The sequence below is a fragment of the Adiantum capillus-veneris genome, chromosome 21, assembly GCF_014529385.1.
Source record: "Adiantum capillus-veneris isolate H3 chromosome 21, ASM1452938v2, whole genome shotgun sequence".
Lineage (NCBI taxonomy): Eukaryota > Viridiplantae > Streptophyta > Polypodiopsida > Polypodiales > Pteridaceae > Adiantum > Adiantum capillus-veneris.
This window is the reverse complement of record NC_140951.1, coordinates 77,672,811-77,699,867: the sequence shown is the minus strand read 5'-3', so window position 1 is coordinate 77,699,867 and position 27,057 is coordinate 77,672,811. Positions and strand designations below refer to the sequence as shown.

Sequence of the window (27,057 nt, the reverse complement as noted above, 5' to 3'; positions counted from 1 at the left end):
GACAATAATCCATTGTTTTGGTGACTACGTCACGATTATTGAGGTTTGTTTTGTATTCAAGCATAGAATAGGCATCCCATACAAGCCCTATTTTGTGTGTGTGTGTGCGTGTGTGTGTGTGTGTGTGTGTGTGTGTGTGTGTGTGTGTGTGTGTGTGTGTGTGTGTGTGTGTGTGAGAGAGAGAGAGAGAGAGAGAGCGAGAGAGAGAGACCTTATCCGACAAGTCTTTCACCCAAGACCTGTTACTCCATGTGGGAAACAAGATAATTAATGTATCTCACTTGGCTGATAGAAAGGTCACTCTGATTATCTCCTCCCCCCCCCCCCCCCCCCCCCCCCAACACAAAAAAGAGAGAGAGAGAGAGAGAGGTTTTTAACACCCTAGGAACAATCCCAAGAGACCTCCAAGATCTATCCAACAAGTGTTGAACTCATGACCTAGTATTCAAGAGGGAATTGGGATAATCAATCTACCACACTTTGGTGATAGAAAGGTTATCCCAACTTCTGTTTCTTATTCGGACAGACACACAAACGAGAAAAAAATTCAGCGTCTTACGAACCACCCTCAAATATCTATCCGACAGGTGTTGAACTCAAGACCTTAAGAGAGAGACACATAGAGAGAGAGAGAGAGAGAGAGAGAGAGAGAGAGAGAGAGAGTAGTCTCTGTGATCTTTGAAGTATCCTCCACTCTGCACAACAGCCAACACAATATCGAAGCCATCCCGGCTTCATACATTGAAGGAAACAAAAATTACTTTGCCTCCCCTTGATTCCCCTTGAATGGGAATTGCTTATTTGTTAAAACGGACTGCTCGCTAGAGGCGTTTCTCACCACTAACAATTCCTCCTACACCCCTGCCCTAATGGAGTACATGCATTCTTCATCATAGATTCGTACTCCTGTGTCAGTCACCTGTTAAAACAGCTCATGGGATCTCTTGCACCAGCAATACCTTCATATTTCTCCTCCCATTCTAAAAAACTATGAAAGTACCTCAATAGATTCCTCCAATGTGCCACTGCTACTCAAAAAAAAACATTTATTGAAATTGAAAAGCTGAATTGCTTTGAACAGACTTTGTAAACAAGGTAAAGGCACACAATGGCAGTGTCTTTAGAGGGGCGCTGTGTGTGTGTGTGTGTGTGTGTGTGTGTGTGTGTGTGTGTGTGTGTGTGTGAGAGAGAGAGAGAGAGAGAGAGAGAGGCCTCTTACTATTTCTTTCCACCCGTATAGGTTTGAAAAAGGCATGCCCTTTTTACACAGCTCCAAAGAACTCCACATGAAAACTTCCTTTCTCTCAAAACGCAAAGCCAGCCAGCACACACAGTCACTTCCACAAATCACCACACATTTGTTTTCTAACAGAGTGAGAATTTCTGTCAAATGTACAAATCACCGACAAGGGTATTGTTGAACCAAAAGCAATCAGCTACTACACGAAATAATTCACTTCAACGAAGTTGTACAATTTGCTAAGAGCACTTACAAATAACAACATTCTTCATGTAATGTTAGGGTTAGGGTGGACTACTGTCATGGACAAAGCCCCCACACTCAACATATAAAACATTCCCTAACCAGCTAACACATCCGCAAAGACCGCATCAGAGAACGTTAAGCAACCAATGTTCTTGAACAAGATCCATAGAGACGAGAACCCTAATGTTTCTTACCCTTGGTTCATTTGTGAGATATACAAGAGCCGGATTGACTCAGCTCTATTTCATCAGTAAATTCTCAAGCAAAACTGAACTGCGTCATCCCAGAGCAGTGCAGAAGTATGACAAAAAAGAATTCTGACCTTATGATGTTAATATGTTACAAACTAAGGTGCTACAAACTAAGGAAAAGTGAAACTACAAGAACTTTTCAAACTCTATCTACACCTCGAGGTTCTTTGGGTAAGATAACTTGTGGCATTGTCATCCCACCTGACACAACAATCTCTGCCAAAAGTAGACCAAGCAGTTCTTGAAGTGAGGAGATAAACCCAATATAAAAGAAAAAACCAAATCCATGTGTGAAATAAACTCGAAATAACTGACCAATGCCCTCACGGACAGAGAGATTTGGTCGGATGATATCACTCGCATTGATGAGGAAAATGTCCCCCAAATAAAGGTGGTTGGTCGGCACATAAACACTGTATAGTTCTTCTTCCTGGGTTGGTGTCTGCAACCATTAAAAACCAAACCAAAAGACACAATTTAACCCTGAATCCAAATCAAAGGCTACATGGCGTATACATTCTGTTAACAATATACCTAGAAGAATCCAGGAAAAGCAAAATTTCACTAATGAAGCAAAGTGCAAGTTATGAACGCACGGTAGTCAGCCACAAGACAAGACAACAATGAGTTCCATCATGCATGATTCTGACTACTATGACATCCGGACTGAAGTTATTGGTGCTCAATGGTGGGTGCGGTCAAGAATCGGGCCATAGCTTAGCTGGTAAGTTGCTTGGCTGTCCTCAATGTGGAGTGTTAAGTACTGCTGGATCTACGCCAATTGTTGCAAAGGCTGGGACGAAATGTGGTATGTGTGTCCTCTCCAGGTAAAACATAACCAAAAAAATGCATTACCATTGAATTTAAAAAACAAAACAAAAATAAAAAAAATTGGACATAGAACCATAACAATATATGATCTCAACACCGCACACACAAGCATACACTGTGTTTACAATACAGTAAAGTACAGTAAATACAGAGCATAAAGGCACAAAAGAGGTATTAGTAGCACAAAAGGCTCAAAGACTCTCATATATAGGCACCCAAAAACAGTCCAAAGATGGCCAAGATGGCTAGTTTATTGGAAAAATGTCAGGTCTGGCTTCATGCAATGATATGATCAAAGTACAACACATGTACAAAGAGCACCAAAATATCAAGTTCTTGCCTTTCCCATAACCACCCTCTTGAATATACTGCTTACTCCAATTTCTAGTGTCATAAAAGGAATCTAACTCATGTTGTTTTACCTTAAGTGTAAGAGACGAGGTGATGAAGCCAAACACGTACTCTCCTACACGTGGATGCCGAATTATTGCCACCTCCTTGAAGGCTCTGGAGTTTTGATCTGTGAATTCATGAAAATTATTAAGAACATCACCCCTTGCATTAAGGAGTCAATTCACAATGGAAAAAAGCCATGGGAATAAAGAAAATTACCGGGTGATATTGCAGCACTGATTTGCTTTGATGCAGAGTAGATATGTCTCACTAGTGGCATTCTTTTGATAAACCACTCGCCAATTGACAGGATCGAGGCTCCCATCCATGATGAGAAAAATATGCCAACCACAAATATGAAAACAATGGATGTGACGAAGCCCAAGCCTGTAAAAAGAAGTAAACCTAATCAACCATGGCTTCACTGTGTCCTTGCACTCGTGCTCAGAGGTGAGGAGCATGACCTTGCTCAAAAGTTAAAGCATGGAAACATTGCAGAACATGGTTGAGTATTTTGAACACCACCTTGGATAGTCAGATGACTTTTTACATTTGGGTCAGATGAAAATGAATTCTAGACCCTGGAATTCCCCCATACAAACCATCCATTGTCTATACAAAAATGCGACGCAGATGTGTGCATTATTGAAATAGGTGTCAAAATCAAGACAAGAGTGTCGTTAATTACCAAAAATGTGAACTCCCAGTTGTGCATAAAGAGGCGAAAAGAAGCCATCAACAAATTTGACAAACCACCAAGTTATATAGAATGTGATAGCAATTGGAAGCAGAATAACGCTGCAAAGATCAAACCCGTGTGAAAACCATGACACACAGCGCTTGTATTAAACTCAACAGAGAAAAAGACTTACCAGCCACTCATAAATTTCTTTGATGCCCAGCTTCGAAGCACAGCATGAAAGGCCTACACAGGCAAGACTTAGTATCAACAATCACACTACTGCAAACCTCTTCACTAAAGATACACAAATCAAGATGGATTACACTGCACACCCAAACAGGAACAATTTATATACCTTCATAAGTTCAGAATACGAGCTCACGAATTATAAGAGGGGATAAAACACTCAAAAAACTACAAAAGCAAGGGACAAGGGAAAAAAAACACTTTATTTGCTACTAAACAAAACTATATAAAACAAACCATTATTTTACTTTTTTTAAAATTAGAAAAGGCATACGCAAAAAAAGTTGAAGCTTACTTGGATTAAACTTGAAATAAGTACTCAACTTTAAACTAAAAAGGATAAGACATCTCAAAGACATAATCCTAGAAATCAAACTCCACCCAACAACTTCTAAAGAAACTAGTTCTTGAAACCTAATGTAAGATAAATCTAGAAATGAATACTCCTACAAACCTACGAAGAAGAGGCTGAAAATAACCAAAGAAGTACAAAGATCCAAACTTGACCTCAACTTCGCTGCTTGTCCAAACAGGAAGAATAAGATTATCACCTTTATCATGCATAGCTTGGACAATAGCTATGACATCCCTACTCCCGTCATCGGTGCCCAGGAGTAGGTGTAGGTTTGTATAGAGGTCATTCATGCTTTGAACGTACTCTATAAAACCAACAAGCTGAGTTTCTCACCCTCCAGAGGTGATGGGCATACTCAGCCATGATAAAGGCTAGCATTCAAGCTAGAGCAAAAATACTGGAAGCGCTAGAGATCAAAACATCTAGATAGTGTGTTACTAAGTCAAACAATGAGTGGACTTTTATGCTCCCCACTTTTGTTAGATTTACTACTTATTATTTTAAACATTCCAAAGGAAGAAACATTGAAAATAAACTTACTACGATGGAAAATGAACAAACATTTTTCATGATTCTTTTGAATGAGTATCCTTTCTCAACGAGTAAGAAATAAGATGGCACAATTGAACAACAAAAGCAAATTTACTAGAACAAAGACGAGAATTATTCCTTTTTGATGGAACAACGAAGGAAATAGATACACAAACCATGATGAATACCATCCGTAGGTAGTCATACTTTCACTCTAGGCTTGTTGAGCAGCACGTGTGCCGGAAGGAACGGAAGAGAGGAGCACGTAAGTGAGGAGACAAACAGAGCGGACATCAAGCTCACCTCCCAGGTAGAGAGAGGCAATACGGGCACACCCTCGAGCCTAGAGATAGCAACCATCGAGCTAACCTCTACCACAAGGGGTAGTGTGCCCATACCACCAAACCCACACCAAACGGGTGTGCGGGTAGAGCCGCCAAGGACCTAGAGTCCAAGTGTGGTTGGTGATCATTGAAGGTAGCTCACTAATGAGCCTAGGGTCTATTTATAGGATTACTTAACCGCCCTAACCATAGGGCAGTCAGAGGTGGCAACGGAAGATGCAAAGAAGACGAGAACTCGCTCGTGATCCGGTGGGTACCTCGACTCCGATCTAGAACACCTGCAATGCCAAACACATGAACAAGGCACACTTGTGGAGAAGAGAGATCACTGAGGTAGAGAGAGACAGGGCATCTAAGAATGAGAGAGAGAGAGAGAGAGAGAGAGAGAGAGAGAGAGAGAGAGAGAGAGAGAGGTCTGGGAAAGACTCTCCATGCTGATATCAATCTGCTCATACAAGTGATCAAGGGTGGTCCGGCATAGAACTGACATGCCCAATGGATAGACCCGTGGGGCACACAACTGCAACTGCTACTGACATTGCCAATTGCTCCTGCACACAAGAGCCCTCACACAGTCTCGTCATGTGCATCACCTCCAACATGCTCTGAGAGCATAGATCTGGTGCATCTCCTCCTGGCTGGATCTAGATGAGGATCTAGATCTCGGTCGAGGAAACCGGCTACTGCATGGGCACAAAGCCTGCCCTGAGGTAATATTACACCGTAGAGATAATCACCGAGCACCGCATCTGCTATCCACCAAAAACGCTAGGGCTGAGTGCTGCCCTCTAGCGAAGGGAGAGAAAACGCTGGGCAGCATGGGCAAAAATGCTACGGCTGCCTGCCCCATCTGCCCTCTGCACCTCCTAGGGCTGCCCCCTAGGGGCACCCTGTGTTCCCAAGGCTTGCATACACACTGTGTAACAAACTTGGACACTCCAAGTCAAGAATCAATCACCACAGCACCAAATAACCACTTCAAAAATTCACAAATCACAATAGATTTGCACTGGCCCGGCGGAGTTCCATGCCTAAAGATATTGGCCCCAAAGACTAGTGCCCCTTTTGGTATTTCTTTATGTATTAAATCAATGTCAAAATACAAAGAGCGGTTAAGGTTTCACTCTCAGACTCTGCGTCTAGCTGGAGAGAGCCCAAAACCGTTTACTTAAAGGTTACAAGGGATGCCCAAAAGCAAAGCCCCAAAAGCTTTCAAAACAAAAGCAGTGAAAATTCTCTCTCTCTCTCTCTCTCTCTCTCTCTCTCTCTCTCTCTCTCTCTCTCTCTCTCTCTCTCTCTCTCTCTCTCTCTCTCAGTGAGTAAAAAAAAGAAAAAAGCAATAAACTCTCTCTCTCTATCCTTCTCAGATTGCGTCGCCCAAAAGATGGGATTTCAGCCCGTTAAAACCGCGGCAATTTTCGGAAATCCGTACGCCGGCCACGTGGCATTTCAGCCGCTTTAGGGTTTCAGCCAGAAAATTAGGGTTAAGGTTTCCAAAAATTAGGGTTTTTGGCAAAAATTAGGGTTTCTGCTGTCGTTAGCCACGTCATCACTTTGTGACATACCCCCCTCTTGAAAGCATTGTAATCGACCGCGATTAGGCTTGCAAAACCGACAGAAGCCATAAAGCGTCTTAGCAGACACTGATTGTTAGTACCTACGTACTAGGAACACACATCTAGCACATGTACCAAATCCACAGTCACATCACACGACATCATAGGACATCACTAGACATCTGTAAGGTGCAACGGAATGAATGTTTGCGCTTTGCTCAAGATGAGTGCTCCGAACTGTGCTCAAGGTTCCTTCTGTTCTTATGGAAGGGAGAGCCTTCCGTTCTTAATGAGAGAATGCTATGATCACAAACAAAGTGAATGGACACTGTGCGTGCAAGTGTATGAGACTGAGAGATAGAGAGAGAGAAGAGAGATACGACACCAAAGACGTTGTAAAACCCTCCTCCGAAGGCCCCACTCTCGTCGGCGAGAGTGGTCTACTTATGATTGCACAAACTGGTACAAACTGAATGCATGTGACTGATGCAAGTCTAGGCTATGTCGACGATGACGACGGTGATGACGAAGTCGACCTAATGGCTGAAATCTGCAATCTTTCTATTGCTGTCCAAAAATGCTATGGGCTGAAATCTGCGGCTAGTCCAAAAATGCTGATTTGGGGGCTCTTTTCTGTGGGTCTTTGACGCTGAAAATCTGCAGGTTTAGGGCTGAAAACTGAGGTTCTTCATGGCTGAAAACTGGGGTCTATCCGAGCTGAATCTGCTACTTCTTTGGGCTGCTCTTGCGGTTCTTTATCTGTTGCTGAAAACCAAAAACGCTAGAGTAGCTGATGATCAAAAACGCTAGCAAAGCTGGTCTTTGCAAAAACGCTAGGTGGCTGGGTACTGTGGCGATGCAAATCTAATGCAGAAACGCTAGTGACTGGGTACTGCTGGCGTTAGTGCTAGATGAAGAAAACGCTAGGTATGCTGCTTGGAGAAAACGCCAAGGCTTGGGATCTTGCTTGGAGGGGGAAACCGCCAAGGTTCTGCTGAGAAGTTGCCTGCAGAGCTTGGCTCCTGTTGCCTCTTCTGCAAATAGTGCTAGCTCTAGTTTGCTTATATACAAACTTAGCAAATTGCCCTACCTACTTTTGTTGGAAAGTCACTTAAATTAATAAGTGAAAAATGTCAAAAATAGGGAAAATAGGCTAAAATCACTGGAAAATTCCCCTGAAGGATTCTGATGGATTCTGATGGGAATGCTTATGATCATGTTGTGTGCAACCAAAGGATATGCATCTACACTAAGTGACTGGGCATGCACGGTCTACGAATAGACTCACAAAGGTGCCAGATCACTTCTAAATCTAGACTGACTGGACTGACTGAACCCTTGTCGTGCTGTAACTTGTCCACAGACACATAGGGTTGGATGTGTCACGTGACAACATCACAGGACATCTCATGACATTCAACATTAATTCGGATCTTAGACCATGATTTATCGGCAATGTAGCTAGCAATCGCATCTAGGTCCAATCGGGACCTCATCGATGTCTGATTGACTAACCCCTATTGCAACCATGTCTATTCGAGATCAATCAGACCAAAATGCTGCAGTCATTTCGTCTATCAGTTCCTACACTTAATAGAAGTCAAGAACAAATCAATATCATAATCACGAATTCCATTTCATTAAAGTCATACAGCAGAATACTGTCAGCTTTCAATATCCCTGAAGCTCAAATAGACATCAGTGACTCTAGTATCTAAATCAAGGCATCTATTGACAAAGGAGCGGAGTGACTCCCCTCTTGTACATCCTACTGCACCAGATCTCCGGCAAGCTGAATTTTGGATTCCGTTTGGAATAGACTATGCTAAACCAAAAGCATCGAGGTAAAGTTTCACAATCTGAGGAGTATCTGCTAGGTCCTCCTCCTTCATCCACTTTGCATCCAATGCAAGATAGTTCTTGAACTTAACCAAGATCCGCCTTCGGACTTTAACTTTATTCTTTGTATCCTTATGTGCCAAAATCTGTTCAGGAACAAGGATCTCCTCGTTTTCTTCCACTTCGGGTTGCTCATCAAGCTCCCTATCATCAGGCACATCACCCTTAAAAGGTTTCAAGAGACTCGCATGGAATGCACTATGAATCCTCCAAGTATCTGGCAGTTTCAATCGGAAGGAGACATCATTTATCTTTTCAGTGATCTGGAAAGGTCCGTACTATCGCATACTAAGCTTGGGAAAAAGCCTCTCCTTTCCCTTTTTCTTTCTTAGGCGTGCCTTCTCAAAACATAAGAGCACCCAATCATCCTCCTTCAATTTCAAGTCACGACGATGGCAATCCGTTGCCTTTTTCTGTCGTTCTTGAGACTTCTGCAAAGTCTCGCGAACCTTGGCAAAAGCCGTATCCAAATCTCGCGTATATTCATCCGCTTCAAAGATCTTATCTTTCGTGCTTAGGAAGGGTGGAACCTCCGCAACACCTTCAACAATCTCAAATGGCGCCTTCCCCATCAAAAGAGTGTATCGTGTTATTGTAGGCAAATTCCACCAAAGGTAAGTACTTTTTCCATTGAGTCTTCTGATCTGCGATATAAGACTTCAATAAATCTAGAACCACTAAATTTGCAATCTCAGATTGCCCATCAATCTACGGGTGGAACGATGACGAGAACTGCAACCGCGTGCCAATCCCAAAATTGCCTTCCAAAACAAACTCATAAATCTGGGGTCTCTGTCGGAGACAATTGTTTAGGCATGCCATGTAATCTGAAGATCTGGGCCACAAACAGTCTCGCTAAGTGATCCGGATTAACTGTTTTCTTCATTGGAATGAAATGAGTCTGTTTGCTAAATCTGTCAATAACAGTCCAGATACCATCGTGACCACTCTATGTTCTCGGGACATCAAAAATGAAATCCATTGCAATACTTTCCCAAGGGCGGGTGGGTATGGGTAAAGGCTGTAACAATCCCTATGCCTTATGCTTGTCAAACTTGACCTTCTGGCATACTAAGCAACTGCACACAAACTCTTCCACATCCTTTTTGAGTCTCGGCCAAAAGAAGTATCTCTCTACCCCCTTCATGGTGGTAGCAATGCCGCGGTGACCCGTAAAGGGTGGTGTCACGTGACACATCCCAACCCTATGTGTCCGTGGACAAGCTACAGCATGATCAGGGTTCAGTCAGTTCAGTCGAGTCTAGATTAGCAGTGATCTGGCACTTTTGTGAGTCTATTCGTAGACCGTGCATGCCCAGTCACTTAGCATAGATGCATATCCTCCGGTTGCACACAGCATAATCATCAGTATTCCCTTCAAAATCCATCAGATTCAGTCAAGGGAATTTTCCAGTGTATTTAGCCTATTTTTGGTATTTTCACTTATTATTTTTAAGTGACTTTCCAACAGGAGCAGGAGGAGCTTCCCACTCAACAGGCAACTTCTCAACAGTACCCCCCCCTCATGACCCCCTAGCGCCAACCTCTCACCTAGCCTTGGCGTTTTCTCAGCATCAACATCGCCACCACAGTTTCCCCCTTTCCTTGCGTATGATCCCCTTGCAGATCCTTGGCGATTTTGGTCCCAAACCACCAGCCTTCTCAGCGGTTTTACTAGTGCTAGTCAACTGCAGCAAATCAGCGTTTTTTGGAGCATATAACCAAGCGTTTTTGGCAAGGAAAAGACAGCATCAGCGTTTTTGATTCTCAGCCTAAACCAACATCAGACCACAGCGTTTTTAGCCTTATGCATAGTAGCAGAACCACCCCAAGACGGTTGCAGATGTTCCCCATTTTCAGCCATAAAAACGCAGCCAAAACAGTCATTTTCAACCACCGAAACAGTCCCCGAATTCAGCGATTAGAAGATCTCAGATTTCAGCCACCGAGTCGTCGTCATCATCACCGTCGTCGTCGTCGGCATAGTCACATTGCATCAATCCATTGCATACGCATTGTACACCCTTGTGCAATCAAAGTAGACCACTCTCGCCGACGAGAGTGGGGACTTCGGAGGAGGGTTTTACAACCTCTCGGTGTCGTATCTCTTCTCTCTCCTTCTCTCAGTCTCATTCACTAGCACGCACAATATCCACTCACTTTGTTCGTGACCACAGCACTCTACAAGACGGAAAGCTCTCTCTTTCCCTAAGAACTAAAAGGAACCTTGAGCAATAAAGATCACTAATCTTGAGAAAATACAACATTCATTCCCTTGCACCTTACATTGGTATCAGAGCTTTGGAAGTGTTCTGCATTACTCAAGGAAAGAACCACAAGATTTTTTTTTTTGCTTGTTGCGATTGCACGAACCCAAGTTTACTTGGGCGTGGCGATTCCTAATCGTGTTTTGTTGAAGAGTGACAGGAATCCCAAGAAAGAAGGGCTTGTCCAACCTCCCCTTGTGTCTCTTTTCACTCATTGAGAGCGGACCGTGCACTTAGCGGCCGCATGAAAAGTTGAAAAGTTTGTATGTTAGGACGACGCATTCCATATCTCTTCCTTGGCATGACACAGTTTCCGAAAGAGCACATGATTGTATGAGCACAAAGCATGGTCATTTCCATTATGATTTGCCACAATTGATTGGTTTCGATCAAACAGAAAAGATTCGAGCGCATTGTTTGCATGTATTTGATGAACGGGTTGTCACTCCGTCTCTCTGTTCGTCTACATTGCATACACAGTCTTCAGAGAAGACAGGATTTTTTTCCTTCACTTTACATGGAATGGGTATGTTCATGGTTTTGTGTTGGAGATGGTTTCAAGAATTTTCAGCCATGGAGATTCTTGAAGATGGAAGAAGCACTACTCTAGACGAAGTTGAAGCAAGAAAGGAGATTCAGAAGACTTTGTGTCGCTTTCGGCGCGGCCCAAAGAAGCAAGCGTTGCAGACCCACACCTCAGGGTGGGCCGCCGAAGAGTCCCTTCCAGGATTCCGGATGCTATTGGCGATCTCCCTCGACGCCATACAGTTCGGTACCAGTACCTCACTTTGAAAAGGAGGGGATGTCACGTGACACATCCCAACCCTATGTGTCCGTGGACAAGCTACAGCATGATCAGGGTTCAGTCAGTTCAGCCGAGTCTAGATTAGCAGTGATCTGGCACTTTTGTGAGTCTATTCGTAGACCGTGCATGCCCAGTCACTTAGCATAGATGCATATCCTCCGGTTGCACACAGCATGATCATCAGTATTCCCTTCAGAATCCATCAAATTCAGTGAAGGGAATTTTCCAGTGCATTTAACCTATTTTTGGTATTTTCACTTATTATTTTTAAGTGACTTTCCAACAAAAGTAGATAGGGCAATTTTGCTAAGTTAATATATAAGCAAACCCAAGTTAGCAGTTATTGGCAGAAGAGGTAGCAAGAGCTTCCTGCTCAACAGGCAACTTCTCAGCAGTACCCCCCCCCCCCCCCCCCCCCCCCCCCCCCCCCCCCTCATGACCCCCTAGCGCCAACCTCTCACCTAGCGTTGGCATTTTCTCAGCATCAACATCGCCACCACAGTTTCCCCCTTTCCTAGCGTATGTTCCCCTTGCAGATCCTTGGCGATTTTGCTCCCAAACCACCAGCCTTCTCAGCGTTTTTACTAACGCTAGTCAAACTGCAGCAAATCAGCGTTTTTTGGAGCATATAACCCAGCGTTTTTGGCAAGGAAAAGACAGCATCAGCGTTTTTGATTCTCAGCCTAAACCAACATCAGACCACAGCGTTTTCAGCCTTATGCATAGTAGCAAAACCACCCCAAGACGGTTGCAGATGTTCCCCCATTTTCAGCCATAAAAACGAAGCCAAAACAGTCATTTTCAGCCACCGAAACAGTCCCCGAATTCAGCAATTAGAAGACCTCAGATTTCAGCCACCGAGTCGTCGTCGTCATCACCGTCGTCGTCATCGGCATAGTCACATTGCATCAGTCCATTGCATACGCATTGTACACCTTTGTGCAATCAAAGTAGACCACTCTCGCCGACGAAAGTGGGGCCTTCGGAGGAGGGTTTTACAACCTCTCGGTGTCGTATCTCTTCTCTCTCCTTCTCTCAATCTCATTCAATAGCGCGCACAATATCCACTCACTTTGTTCGTGACCACAGCACTCTACAAGACGGAAAGCTCTCTCTTTCCCTAAGAACTAAAAGGAACCTTGAGCAATAAAGATCACTAATCTTGAGAAAATACAACATTCATTCCGCTGCACCTTACAGGTGGACAGTGGCATTCAGTCATAACCTTTTCCCTGAACGACTGTGTAACGCACAACATGGTTTTTCTCATCAAGTAGCCTTCCCGAATGGAGCATCCTTCTACTGTCTCCCCATCCCGTATCCGTGTGAAAAATATCCGCAAAATCTGTATCTGTGGCATACTGGTCGACCATATCCTCGAAGCTCTTATGATGTATCGCGGAAATAGCCACCGCATCTGCTTTTCCGAAAGCTGCTTCTGTGACAAGAAGTAGCGCAAACTCTGATGGTATGTAAAGACAGTAAAATCTGCTCCGAGTAGGTAATGCCACCATCGAGTAAGAGCATGGATAACCGCCAAAAGCTCTCTCATAAATATGTGATGTCATCTCCGGCCTAGAGAACAATGAGCTCTCGTATGCAATGACATGGCCTTCTTGCATTAAGACAACACCGAGACTACGACCACAAGCATCACAATATACTTCAAATGACTTCTGCAAGTCCGGCAAAGTCAAAACTGGTCCCGTAGTCAATTTCTTTTTCAATGTCTGAAAGGCAGTCACCTCTGTGGATCCCCACGAGAAAGGGACTCTTTTCTGTGTCAAGATATGCAAAGGGGAAGCAACCTCTACAAACTTCCGTATGAACCGCCTGTAGTACGAACACAGTCCCAAGAAGCTTCTAACTTCATGGACATTCTTTAAATCGGGCCAATCACGTATAGTCTCTATCTTGGCCGGATCCATTTGCACTCCAGCTGCTGAGACAATGTGTCCCAAAAAGTGTATCTCTGGTAGGAAAAATTCACTTTTCTTTGCATAAATCACTAACTTGTGATCTCGTAATGCCTGAAAGACCTCAAGCAGATGATCTCTGTATTCTACCTCATTCTTGGAGAAAACCATGATGTCGTCAAAGAAAGTGCCAACAAATAGCCTGTACTCTCAAAAAATCTTGTCCATCATCCGGTTAAATGTCGCAGGAGCATTGGTTAAGCCAAAAGGCATCACCAAAAACTCAAATAACCCAAAAGTAGTCCAAAAGGATGTCTTGTAGACGTCTCCCAGCGCGATTCGGATCTGATGATATCCACTCTTCAGGTCAATCCAGATGAAGCACGAGGATCCCTGTAACCAGTCAAGTATATCAAATCGGAAATCTGTTCTTGATGATGATTTTGTTGAGAGCTCTATAATCGATGCACATTCTCCAAGATCCGTCTTTCTTCAAAACCAACAACACTGGAGAGCAATACGGTGAAGTACTAGGTTGGACAAGACCCTTTTCCAAGAGGTCTTTCACTTGGTTCATAATCTCTTCATTCTGTGCTCGGCTCACACGGTAAGGTGGTCGGTTCGGTGGTGTGCTTCCAGGTATCAGATCAATGGTATGATCTTCAGGAGGAGTAGGTGGTAACTCTCCTGGTAGGCCCTCTTAGAAGCAATCGGCGTGAGAGTGGAGAAAATCTTGGCGTTCTTTGTCAAATTTAGACATATTTTTCCTATCCTTATCGCTCAATGCTTTCATAAAGATCGAGTAAACAAACAGACTGGATTTCATTAATTTTGAAATGGCCGAAGCCAATACAATAGGGACAGACTCGCCCTTCAGTTTAATATCAAGTACAATGGTTCTGCCCTTCTCTGTAGTCAAAGTCGCTTTCCTCGCCCGATAATCGACCACAGCGTTGTTCTTGTGGTACTAGGGAATCCATTATCCCTAAGAGAACATCACAACCCTCCAAAGGCATTATGAAGAAGCCATCATGCCCCAAATACCCCTGACAATGCAACCGAAGTTTGCCAATGACAGGTAATGGCTACGTCCCTGCCGGGTGCCGCTAGAACTGCCTCCGAAAGTGGTCCCATCCGATCGGGAGTGATCTCGAGCCGCGCCGCCAATTCCGGTGAAATGAAGTTGGCCTTGGCTCCTCCATCAAAGAAGATCAGGGCCTCTTGATCTTTCACTTTGCCCCAAGCTCGGCAAAGTTCTGTACTTTCGTCCATAGTGTTGGGATCAGTACCCACACAATCTGGAACCAGTCCTGTTTTCACTTGCCTTTTCGTCCTCGTTCCTCAGCTGCTCTCGAACTCTTAGGCCTGTCGTCATCCTTATCATTCTCTTCTTTCTGTGCCTTTTTAAGGCACTTCGCGGAGATATGTCCGAGTTCCCCGCATCCAAAGCACTTCCCCTCCTTGATAAATCGAGCTTGCTCATGTTACTCCTTGGGTCGTGCATCCTTTTTCTCTGGGTTGCTCTTTTTCTTTCTATTTTCATTCCCAGAAGTCTGTTCGGCTCGTTGTGTCATGGCCTCATCTGTGGGGTAGGTCAGACTGCCAGAGTGAATGGCAAAGCCCCGCTTCGCATGACTCATCAACTCCTGAATAGAAGCTAACTTCTGTTCCAAGCAGTGATCTCGGATCTCTGTAGGTAGATCCAAGGTAAACCGCTCAATCTGTTCTCTGAATGAGATCTTCTTGAATGAAGAGGCGGGTAGAAAAGAGCTCCAGAATCTCTCAGAGTAAGCATTTATTGTATCTTTCTTGGTCATCCGAAAGTTGTTCCAAGCAGCTCGTATATCTCATTCATACTCTTGCGTCAACCAAGAAAAAATAAAAAAGCTTCTTAAATTTCAGCCATTTAACTGACGTAGTCTTGTTTAAAAGAAGCGTGGACCACCTTGACTGAACTGAACCCTGGTCATGCTGTAGCTTGTCCACGGACACATAGGGTTGGATGTGTCACGTGACATCCCCTCCTTTTTAAAGTGAGGTACTGATACAGAGCTACATGGCTTCGTTGTAGTCTGCCAACAACTCTGAGTGATCTTTGAAAAACTCTTAGTCGACCCACACTGCTTCGTGGGTTCCGCGATCTTTGAACTTCAAAAAGTATTGTCTCACTTGCTTCTTTGAACCATGTCGAAACCGATGCAACAACACTTGCTCCGGCTCCATGACTTTGGCTTCATCGATGATCTCCGGTTCTTCTTCCAAAATGTCCTGTGGAGACGTTCCCTAAAACATGTGTTTCAACCAAGAAACATGGAAAACGTTATGCATTGACCATGACTCAGGCAATTGCAATTTCATTGAAACCTCATTTATCTTTTTAATGACTAAAAATGGACCATACATTCGAAAAGACAACTTTAGACACTTCTTTCCAACTTGCCTAAGATGTTGCTTCATGATTCTTAAATACACCAAATCCCCTTCTTTGATCGAAACATCCTGGCGATGCTTATTAGCCTGCCGTGAATAAGATTCTTGAGCCTTGCTTAGCCGAAGCCTCACACTCTCAGAAATCTCATCCAATGACTGACTTTCAGCATTGGCATCAGGCATTTGACTGACCGAGCGAGTCAAAAGTGACTGGAACGGATGGCCAAAAGCTACCTCATATGAAGTTCAACCAATGGCAAAGGAAAAAGAGTCATTCAAAATAGTCTAAACCAATAGGAGATAGAGCTCCCACTGAGACTGCTAATCATACACATATAACTTTAAAACATCAAAAGCCAATTGATTGTAAATCTCTGTCTGACCATCTAACTGTGGATGAAAAGCCGATGAAAACTTCAACTTAGTGCCAAAATTTTCAAAGAGTGAGCGCCAAAAATTAGATGTGAACTTAACATCCCTATCTGAAACAATCGATTTTGGCAAACCACAGAGGGGGTACCAATGCTTTATGAACAACCGTGCTACATCTTGGGCAATGATTGTGGCTTTACAAGGAATCAGCATGCAAAACTTGATGAAACGATCAACAATTGTCAAACATTGAGTGTTCCTTGAATGCAAACTTGGCGGAAGGTTAGTCACAAAATCCACGGAGATATCCTGAAAAGGTCCATCAGGAATAGGCAGCGGAAGCAAGAGGCCTTGCTACTTACTCCGAAGAGCTTTTACCTTTCGACATTTAGTGCACTATGTGACATAACGAAACACATCTTTGCGCATTTTAGGCCAATAAAAGAATCTTTCTATTTTTTCCAAAGTGGTGTTCATTCCCCTGTGCCCACCCATGAGAGAGTCATGTGCATCATGCAATATGGTTGGCCTGAGAGAGGACAACACACACAAACGTTGACGAAAATACAACAAACCATCACGAATGAGATAGTTGCTTGGCCCTTGAGAAGCAAGAGCTTGCAAGCATTGCTTACCAACTCGGAATCCGCATATTGGTTCTTCATACTGTCGAAAGACACACCCTGGATAGTAACTGTGGATCTTGACTCAAGAGCCAAAATCTGTCATTTGCGACTCAATGCATCTGCAACAGGGTTAGCTTCTCCAAGCACATACTCAATCAAACCTCCAAATTGCTCAAAAAATTGTGACCACCGTGCCTGGCGATCACTCCAATGTGCACTAGACATAGACTGGAGCCACTTGAGGGCTTGATGATCTGTGCGAACTGTAAACTCTCTACCATAAAGAAAATGCTTCCTATGCTTAAGAGAGTGAATGACAGACAAAAGTTCTTTATCATAAACTGAATAATTATTTTCTGCACTATTGAGCTTCCGTTGAGGAAAGCTACAGAACGACCATGCTGCTGAAGCACAGCGCCTATGGCGACATTGCTCGCATCCGTCCATACCTCAAAGGGGTCATCCCAAGAGGCAAGGATAAGCCTTCTGTTCCTTTAGTGAGAGAGTGCAATTGACACAAACAAAGGTGAATGGACACTGTCAATGGAAGTGCATGAGACTGAGAGATAGAGAGAGAAGAGAATACAACACCAGAGACGTTGTAAAACCCTCCTCCAAGGGCCCCACTCGATGGCGAAAGTGGTCTACTATTGATTGCACAATCTGGTACAATGGCTGATGCAATGAGTCTAATGGCTGCGATGTCGAGGTCGACGGTGTGGACGATGATGACGAATCTAATGCTAGAAACTGAATGCTTGAACTGAGTCTGGTCGGACTGTTCTTTCTTGCTTGGAATTACTGGGTCGGCTACCCTTCTATCTGCTGGTCCTTCTAGCCAAAAACGCTAGATGTTCATGGCTGGAAAACGCTGGTATCGACTGACCTTTGAAACGTTGTATTGCTGGCTGTGTTGCTGTTGTGAATCGCCAAGGCAAGGGCTGAAAAAAACGCTAGTTGTAGGGCTGCTGATCGCTGGTCTTGCTGATTTTCTTAAGCGTTGAAGTGCAGGTGCAAAACGCTGGTGAGGGCTACTTGAAAAACGCTAACTGCTATGGTACAAAAACGCTAATTGCTGAATTCTGAAAACGCTGGCAGAATGCTGAAATTCCATTAACGCCAGGGCTCTTCTGAGGTACTGTCGCGATGGTGTCGATGCGGCGGCAATCTGCTACAGCAAGACAAGATCGCAGGGCTGAATCTGCAAACATTGGGCGATTTGGGGCTGATCCAAAACGCTAGGCTCTGCAGGAGGTCTTCAAGCTGAAAATGCTAGGTCATTTGGTTCTTGCTGAGAAGTTGCCTATTGAGCGATGCTCCTGCTGCGTCTTCTGCCAGAAAGTGCTAACTCTGGTTTGCTTATATATTATCTTAGCAAAATTGCCCTACCTAGTTTCCAACAAAAGTCACTTAATAAATAAGTGAAAAATGTCAAAAAATAGAGAAAACAGGTTTAATGCATTGGAAAATTCCAATGATGGATTCTAATGAATTTTGATGGTAATGCTCATGATCATGCTGGGTGCAACCGGAGGATATGCATCTAATCTAAGTGTCTGGACATGCACGGTCTGCGAACAAACTCACCAAAGTGCCAGATCACTTCCTATTCTAGACTGACTTGACTGAACTGAATCCTGGTCATGTTGTAGCTTGTCCACGGATTCAAAGGGTTGGATGTGTCATTTGACATCCCCTCCTTTTTAAAGTGAGGTACTAGTACCGAACTGTATGGCGTCGAGGGAGATCGCCAACAGCGTCTGGAATCCTGGAAAGGACTCTTCGCCGGCCTACTCTGATGCGTTGGTCATGCGATGCTTGAACTTCATAAAGGTCTGCAACGCTTGCTTCTTTTGGCCTCGCCGAAAGCGACACAAAATCTTATGTGGCTCCTTCAATGCTTCAACTTCGTCTAGAGTCATGCTTCCTCCTGCTTCAAGAATCTCCATGGCTGAAAATTCATGAAACCACTTCCAACACAAGAACATGAACATACCTATTCCGTGTAAAGTGACTGGAAAAAAATCTTGTCTTCCTCAAAGACTCTGCATGCAATCTAGATGAACAAAGAGAAGGAGTGCCAAACCGTTCACCACACACACGCAAACAATGAGATCGAATCTTGTTATGCTGATTCAAATCAATCAACTGTGGCAAAACACAATGGAAATGCCCATGCTTGGTGCTCATACTTTCTTGTGCTCTTTCTACAACTGTGTCGTGCCAAGGAAGAGACATAGAATGTGACTTCCTTGAATGCATACTTTTCAGCTTTTCATGAATAATCCGCATACATCCGTGCTCATTCATGAGTGAAACGTGCTCAACGTACAATATGTCATGCCTAGGAAAAGGGATCACATAAAGACGCTGACTAAAATACAGGAAACAATCACGAATGAAACACTCGAACAATGCACGCTGACAAATCATTCGAACACATAGTACTTCTTCTTGTAAGGGTTCTTTGGACCTAGGCTCGAGAGCCAAGATTGGTTCGTCATGTTTGATCGAATCTGCCTGGGAAGGGAGGGGGGGTGCAGTGGACCTCGACTCGAAAGCCAAGATCAATTTTTCGTGATTGATCGAATCTGCAACGAGGTTAACTTCGCTAGAAAAAGCATCAACTAAACCATCATCCTTGGAAACAATCACGTCTTGATCATACAAATCATCATGCTTGTAAGAAAACACATCTTGACCATCATGCAAATCATCATGCTTGTCCTTATCATCAAAATCATCATGCTCATCATTATCATGCAATTCATCATGCTTATCATAATCATGCAAATCCTGTGTATCATGCTTTGGAGAAGACGAGACTGAGAGAGTCTCCTTCTCCTGAATCCGTTCAATCTTCGCCTGCACATTAGAAATGAGAGATGGAGAATGAACAACTTGCTCTCCACGAATGACAATGGGAGAGTCACTTTTGGCATTGAAAGTGAACGTATTTTCCGCCCAATCAATAAGAGGATTATGCTCACGAAACCATCGAATGCCCAAAATCATATCACATCCAGAAAGAGGAGAGATGAAAAATTTTCTACGGAAAGCAGCTTGTTGAACTGTAAACAACACATCAAGGCACTCCTTCGTGATGAGAGAGTTCATACCGGGAGCGAAGCCAGAGACCTCAAGAGGAGATTTCTGACTAACCTCTAGGCGGGCTCTCTCAACAAGAGAGGGACTAATCACATCATGCGTACTGCGTGGGTCAAACAATATGACAAAACGCTGCCCCGTCATATGACCATAACATTTAATGAGAGACTCATCAATAGAGAGGGTCATGAGAAACTTGGGGCACACTCGTGTTGTCATCGATTGCATTGACAAAGGAAGGGGGTTCTGTGGATTCTTTAGATTCATTCGATTCAAGCTTAGGACATGTTCTTTTTATGTGACCCTTAATGTGACAATGAAAACAACGATCTTTCTTAGAATAAGTGCTTTGCTCTTCCGACATGATGTATCCTCCTAGAATTCCTTGTGCTATCTTTTCATTTGGAGTGAGCTTAGGTTTAGCAATTGTGTTAGCTTTACCCTTAGGTTCACTTTGAGAGTTCTTTTCTGAGAGACTATTGGAAGATTGGTTAGAAGAGTTACCATTCTTACCGTTCTTAGCATTCTGAGGGTTCTGAGAAGTCTGAGAGATACTTGTGGAAGCCTTGTGTTCCTTAGGCTTTCCCTTGTTGTGCTTCATCTCCTGTGCGAGAGCAATCGCTACCGCCTTGTTGAGATCGATTGGATCGAGCACCTCGACATCATACTTGACATACTCGTCCAATCCATAAAAGAATGCCTCCTTGCGTTCCCCATCCGATTTGCGTAATTGAATGGCGAGCTGCAAAACACTATTAGAGAAAGACATAATTGGCATACCATTTTGCTTGAGACCGCGCCAATCGTCCTTCAATCGTACAAGGTACTGAGGTGGCATAAACCGCGCCTTGAGCTTGTCTTGGAAATCGGCCCAATTAAAGGAAAGGGGCGTGAATTCGTCGGCTTCCTCTAGGTGCGTGGCTAACTATGCCTCTTGCCATGCGTGGTACCAATTGATGGCATCACCAGCAAGGTACATAGCTATCGTCAAAACCTTGCTATTTCCTGTCTTCTTAGTTATAACAAAATAAGCATAAAATTGATGCAACCAAAAATGAATAACCGTAGCATCCATCTTACCATTATACTTACTGAATTGGATCTTCTCTGTGGCTGTGTTGTTAGAGTCCGAATCTCGACTTGCGCCACTTGATGAACTACCAACATCTTTGGATGGCTCGGACTTCGAGGCGAGAACATGTCGTACAAACTCTTGCAAGCATTGTTCACTCTGTGCCGCACGCTCTGTCTGTCGTTCTTCGGCCGCCAAGCGCGCTTGATCACGCTTACGCTCCAAGGTGTCTTGTCTGAGTTTGCGTTCATGCTCCAAGGCTTCCTGTCGTTCTGCTTTTCTTTCTAGTTGTGCCATCGCAACGCGATTCATTTCTTGTTGTTGTGCCATCATCGACTTGACCATCGCCTCCATAGGATTTGGTACAACTCGTGGCGTAGACGGGGAAGGGGGAGGATCGGAAAAACCTCCCGGTGGGAAAAACTCTTCTTCGCCACTCCCATGCTCACCACCTCCATGCGAAGTATCCATTCCGCTTCGGGTGATGACCATACATTGTGATCTTTGGTTCTAAAGTTCCCGAGAAACTTGGGTTCTTGTGGGTCTTGGGTGCTTGAGGGTCTTGAGGTTCTTGGGGTTCTTGAGGTTCTTGGGTTCTTGAGGTTCTTGTTTCGCTTGCAATCTGTGTTAGAGAAGGATCTTCTCTTCACCCGAGTTCTGCTCTTTTCCGCGGGCGCACCCCTTGGCGGCCTTGCGCTCACACCAAGGTTGCTTTCTCCCACCTCACGTCTATTGGCCGGCGGCTAAGTGCACGGTCCGCTCTCAATGAGTGAAAAGAGGCACAAGGGGAGGCTGGACAAGCCCTTCTTTCTTGGGATTCCTGTCACTCTTCAAAAACACGATTAGGAATCGACATGCCCAAGAAGTCTTGGGTTATGTGCGACACAACAAACAAAAAAAAAAAAAAGTGGTTCTTTCCTTGAGTGATACATAACACTACCAAAGCTCTGATACCAATGTAAGGTGCAGCGGAAGTGAATGTTGAACTTTGCTCAAGACGAGTGCTCTGAACTATGCTCAAGGGTTCCTTTTACTTACGGAAGGGAGAGCCTTCCGTTCCTTTAGCGAGAGAGTGCAATGGACACAAACAAAGTGAATGGACACTGTGAATGGAAGTGCATGACACTGAACGATAGAGAGAGAAGAGAATACGACACCAGAGACGTTGTAAAACCCTCCTCCAAGGGCCCCACTCTCGATGGCGAGAGTGATCTACTATTGATTGCACAATCTGGTACAATGGCTGATGCAATGAGTCTAATGGTTGCGATGTCGAGGTCGACGGTGTGGACGACAATGACGAATCTACTGCTGGAAACTGAATACTTGAACTGGTTCTGGTCGGATTGATCTTTCTTGCTTGGAATCACATGGTCTGCTACCCTTCTATCTGTTGGTCCTTCCAAAAACGCTAGATGTTCATGGCTTGAAAACGTTGGTATCGGCTGACCTTTGAAACGCTGTATTGCTGGCTGTGTTGCTGCTACAAATCGCCAAGGCAAGGGCTGAAAAAAACACTAGTTGCAGGGCTGCTGATCACTGGTCTTGCTGACTTAAGCGCTGAAGTGTTGGTGCAAAACGCTGGTGAAGGCTACTTGAAAAATGCTAACTGCTGTGGTACAAAAACGCTAATTGCTGAATTCTGAAAATGCTGGCAGAATGCTGAAATTCCACTAACGCCAGGGCTCTTCTGAGGTACTGTCGCGATGGTGTTGATGCGGTGGCAATCTGCTACAGCAAGACAAGATCGCAGGGCTGAATCTGCAAACACTGGGCGATCTGGGGCTGATCCAAAACGCTAGGCTGCAGGAGGTCTTCAAGCTGAAACGCTAGGTCATCTGGTTCTTGCTGAGAAGTTGCCTATTGAGCGATGCTCTTGCTGTGTCTTCTGCTGGTTTGCTTATATATTATCTTAGCAAAATTGCCCTACCTAGTTTCCAACAAAAGTCACTTAATAAATAAGTGAAAAATGTCAAAAAATAGGGAAAATAGGTTTAATGCACTGAAAAATTCCCCATATGGATTCTGATGGTAATGCTGATGATCACGCTGTGTGCAACCGGAGGATATGCATCTAATCTAAGTGTCTGGACATGCACGGTCTGCGAACAGACTCACAAAAGTGCCGGATCACTTCCTACTCTAGACTGACTTGACTGAACTAAACCCTGGTCATGCTGTAGCTTGTCCACGGACACGTAGGGTTGGATGTGTCACATGACACTTACACTAGGACGTACGAATCCTCTGGCCACCAACTTCGTGAGTTGTCGCTCTAACTCTTTCTCCTGTGTCTTGTTCAAACGGTAGGGAGCCTTGCTGACAGGCTGTGTCCCCTCCATAAGCTCGATGCGATGGTCCTTCGGCCGCTCTAGTGGGAGACAGGTTGGAAGATCATCCTACAAAAAGAGATGCTTAAACTTGGTAAACAAATCTGAATACTTGTCTGGAGACTGAATGCTCTGGGAAACTGGAGCAGCATAGATGAATGCCACTTGTGCTCCTCGTCGTAATTCACGCTTTACCTGCACATGAGAATTGAGAGGCAAAGAATGCAGATCTTCCTTAGCTCGAATGATGATGGGGGAGTCAGTCTTGGCATTTAATGTGAGCGTGTTGGCCTCCCAATCAATGAGAGGGTTATGCTCACGAAACCATCTAATGCCCAAAAGTATATCACATCCTGAAAGAGGAGACACAAGAAATTTTCTACGGAAAACAGCTTGTTAAACTATAAACAACACATCAAGGCACTCTTTCGTGATGAGAGAGTCCATACCGAAGCGAAGCCAGAAACCTCGAGAGGAGATTTCTGACTAACCTCTAGGCGGGCTCTCTCATGAAGAGAGACACTAATCACATCATGCGTTCTACCTAGATCAAACAATATGATAAAACGCTGACCCTTCACATGACCATATCACTTCATGAGAGACTCATCAATGTGTGTGTCAGAGACAAGAGAAGATTCAGCTTGGGTCATTAAAGTGCTTGTGGTTATTGTGGGTGCCTTTGGTTCTTTAGGTGGGGCTGTCTTAGGAGAAGCCTTCTTAATGTGACCCTTGACGTGACATTGATAACATCTACCTTCCTTAGCATAAATCACTTTTTTTTGAGCCCTGATGTATCCTCCTATACTTCCTTGTGCAGCTTTTTCATTCGGGGTTAGCTTAGGTTTTGCAGGTGCTTTAGCTTTACCCTTAGATTCATTTTGAGAGTTCTTTTTTGAAGAATTAGAGGAAGATGGGCTAGAAGAGTCACCATTCTTACCGGTCTTACCATTCTGTGGGTTTTGAGAAGTCTAAGAGGTTGCTTGAGACGTCTTGGCTTTCCCTTATTGTGCTTTGTAAGGTGCAGCGAAATGAATGTTGAACTTTGCTCAAGATGAGTGCTCCGAACTATGCTCAAGGGTTCCTTTTGTTCTTATGGAAGGGAGAGCCTTCCATTCTTGATGAGAGAGTGCTATGATCACAAACAAGTGAATGGACACTGTGCGTGCAATTGTATGAGACTGAGAGATAGAGAGAGAAGAGAATACGACACCAAGATGTTGTAAAACCCTCCTCCGAAGGCCCCACCCTCTATGGCGAGAGTGGTCTACTTATGATTGCACAATCTCTACAATGCTTGGACTTGCCGACGATGTCGACGACGATGAGGACGACGACGAGACGGCTGAAATCTGAAAATGCTAATGGCTGAAATCTGCAAATCTTTATCTAATGAATTCTGACTCTATGTCGATGACGATGTCAACAGCGACGATGCGACGACGACGCGCTGAAAACGCAGATGCTGAAATCTGCGTTTTCTGGGCTGAAACTGTAAACCTTGCGGAAATTGACCGAGCGGCGAGGAACTGCTGCGGGAAAGTGAGATCTGCGAGTTCGGGACTTGATCTGCGGTGTCTAAGGGCTGAAAACTGAAAACGATGAGGTTTCCTGATGTTCCGTCACGGTGAATCTACAAAACGCTGGGGCTGATCTGCAAATTAAAAACACAAGGGCTGAAAATGGCTCTGCTATCGCCGGATGGCTTGCAACTGCAAAACGCTAGGTCTCTTGTTGAGTCCTCCGTCGCCAGGGATCTGCAAAAGCAAAAACGCTAGCTGATCTGGTCCAAAAACACTAGCTTGATGATGTGAATCAAAAACCGCTAGGGCTTGGGGTTCTGCTGAGAAGTTGCCTGTTGAGCTCCTGCTGTCTCTTCTGCCAGAAAGTGCTAGCTCTAGTTTGCTTATATACAAACTTAGCAAAATTGCCCTACCTACTTTCCAACAAAAGTCACTTAAAAATAATAAGTGAAAAATGTCAAAAATAGGGAAAATAGGCTAAATGCACTAGAAAATTCCTCTGAAGGATTCTGATGGGAATACTTATGATCATGCTGTGTGCAACCAGAGGATATGCATCTACACTTAAGTGCCTGGGCATGCACGGTCTGCGAACAGACTCACAAGAGTGCCAGAACACTTGCTAATCTAAACTGATTGGACTGACGGAACCCTTGTTATGAAGTAGCTTGTCCACGGACACAGGATTGGATGTGTCACATGACATCCCCTCCTTTTCAAAGTGAGGTACTGGTACCGAACTGTATGGCGTCGAGGGAGATCGCCGATAGTATCTGGAATCCTGGAAGGGACTCTTCGTCGGCCCACTCTAATGTGTGGGTCGTGCGGTACTTGAACTTCATAAAGGTCTGCAAGGCTTGCTTCTTTGGGCCGCGCCGAAAGCGACACAAAGTCTTATGTGGCTCCTTCGATGCGTCAACGTCATCTAGAGTCCTGCTTCTTTCATTTAAAGTGACTGGACAAAATCTTGTCTTCCTCAAAGACTGTGCATGCAATATAGATGAACAAAGAAACGGAGTGCCAAACCGTTCACCACACACACGCAAACAATGAGATTGAATCTGCCTCTTCTGATCTAAAGCAATCAATTGTGGCAATTCGCAACGGAAATGCCCATGCTTCGTGCTCATACTTTCATGTGCTCTTTCTACAATTGTGTCGTGCCAAGGAAGAGACATGGAATGTGACTTCCTTGAATGCATACTTTTCAGCTTTTCATGAAAAATCCGCATACATTTGTGCTCATTCATGAGTGAAACGTGCTCAACGTACAATATGTCATGCCTAGGAAAAGGGATCACATAAAGACGCTGACTAAAATACTGGAAACGATCACGAATGAAACACTCGAACAATGCGTGCTGACGAATCGTTCAAACACATAGTACTTCCTGTGAGGGTTCTTTGGATCTAGGCTCGAGAGCCAAGATCGGTTCTTCCTGAAGGGGTTCTTTGGACCTAGGCTCGAGAGCCAAGATCGGTTCTTCATGATTGATCGAATCTGCAATGAGGTTAGTGTTGGGTTAAAGGCCTAAATAACCTCTTTTTGTACATTTTTATACTTTGTCCAGGTTCATATACCTGGACACATTTTTTAAAGGTCACTTATAATAAAAGTGGGAAAACCCAAAACTCACTTATTGAGTTTTCCCCAAAAACGTGAGCCCTCTCTCTTCTGCTAGCGCTTCCTCTCCTGTTGGCCTTCGCCTCCCCTCTCTGCACACTCTCTGCACTTCCTCGCGTGCTCTTTTACTTACACACCGCCACTCGCTCATCAACTGGTATCAGAGTCTCGATTAGGGTTTGCCCCAAACCTACAAACGCTGAATTTCAGCCAAGAAGGTCAACTTTCAGGCGAGATTTTGCAATTTTGTCGCCAAAGGACTCATCCCTGGACACCAGAGAGCTCCCAGCAACCCAAATTGACCCAAAACAAGCTGAAATTAGGTCAAAAACAGGAAATTACAGGTTATGACTGTCACAAAGTGATGACGTGGCTACAGACAGCAAAAACCCTAATTTCTGCCAGAAACC

At 44.3% G+C, this 27,057-nt stretch overlaps 1 protein-coding gene across 2 annotated transcripts in view; it reads right to left on the bottom strand.

Annotated features, from left to right (window-relative positions):
- Positions 1–1,654: 1,654 nt before the first annotated feature.
- The window catches only part of LOC147431192 (protein CONTINUOUS VASCULAR RING 1-like), a 34,342-nt gene continuing 8,939 nt past the window's right edge, over positions 1,655–27,057 (bottom strand). For both annotated transcript variants that reach the window (XM_086493826.1, XM_086493825.1), the window contains exons 2-7: positions 3,834–3,886; positions 3,650–3,759; positions 3,181–3,348; positions 2,991–3,088; positions 2,053–2,179; positions 1,655–1,953 (exon numbers count right to left, since the gene is read on the bottom strand). In XM_086493826.1, the coding sequence (XP_086349952.1) occupies positions 1,877–1,953; positions 2,053–2,179; positions 2,991–3,088; positions 3,181–3,348; positions 3,650–3,759; positions 3,834–3,886 (633 nt within the window). In that variant the 3' untranslated portion in view covers positions 1,655–1,876. The remainder of the gene's footprint in view (positions 1,954–2,052; positions 2,180–2,990; positions 3,089–3,180; positions 3,349–3,649; positions 3,760–3,833; positions 3,887–27,057) is intronic.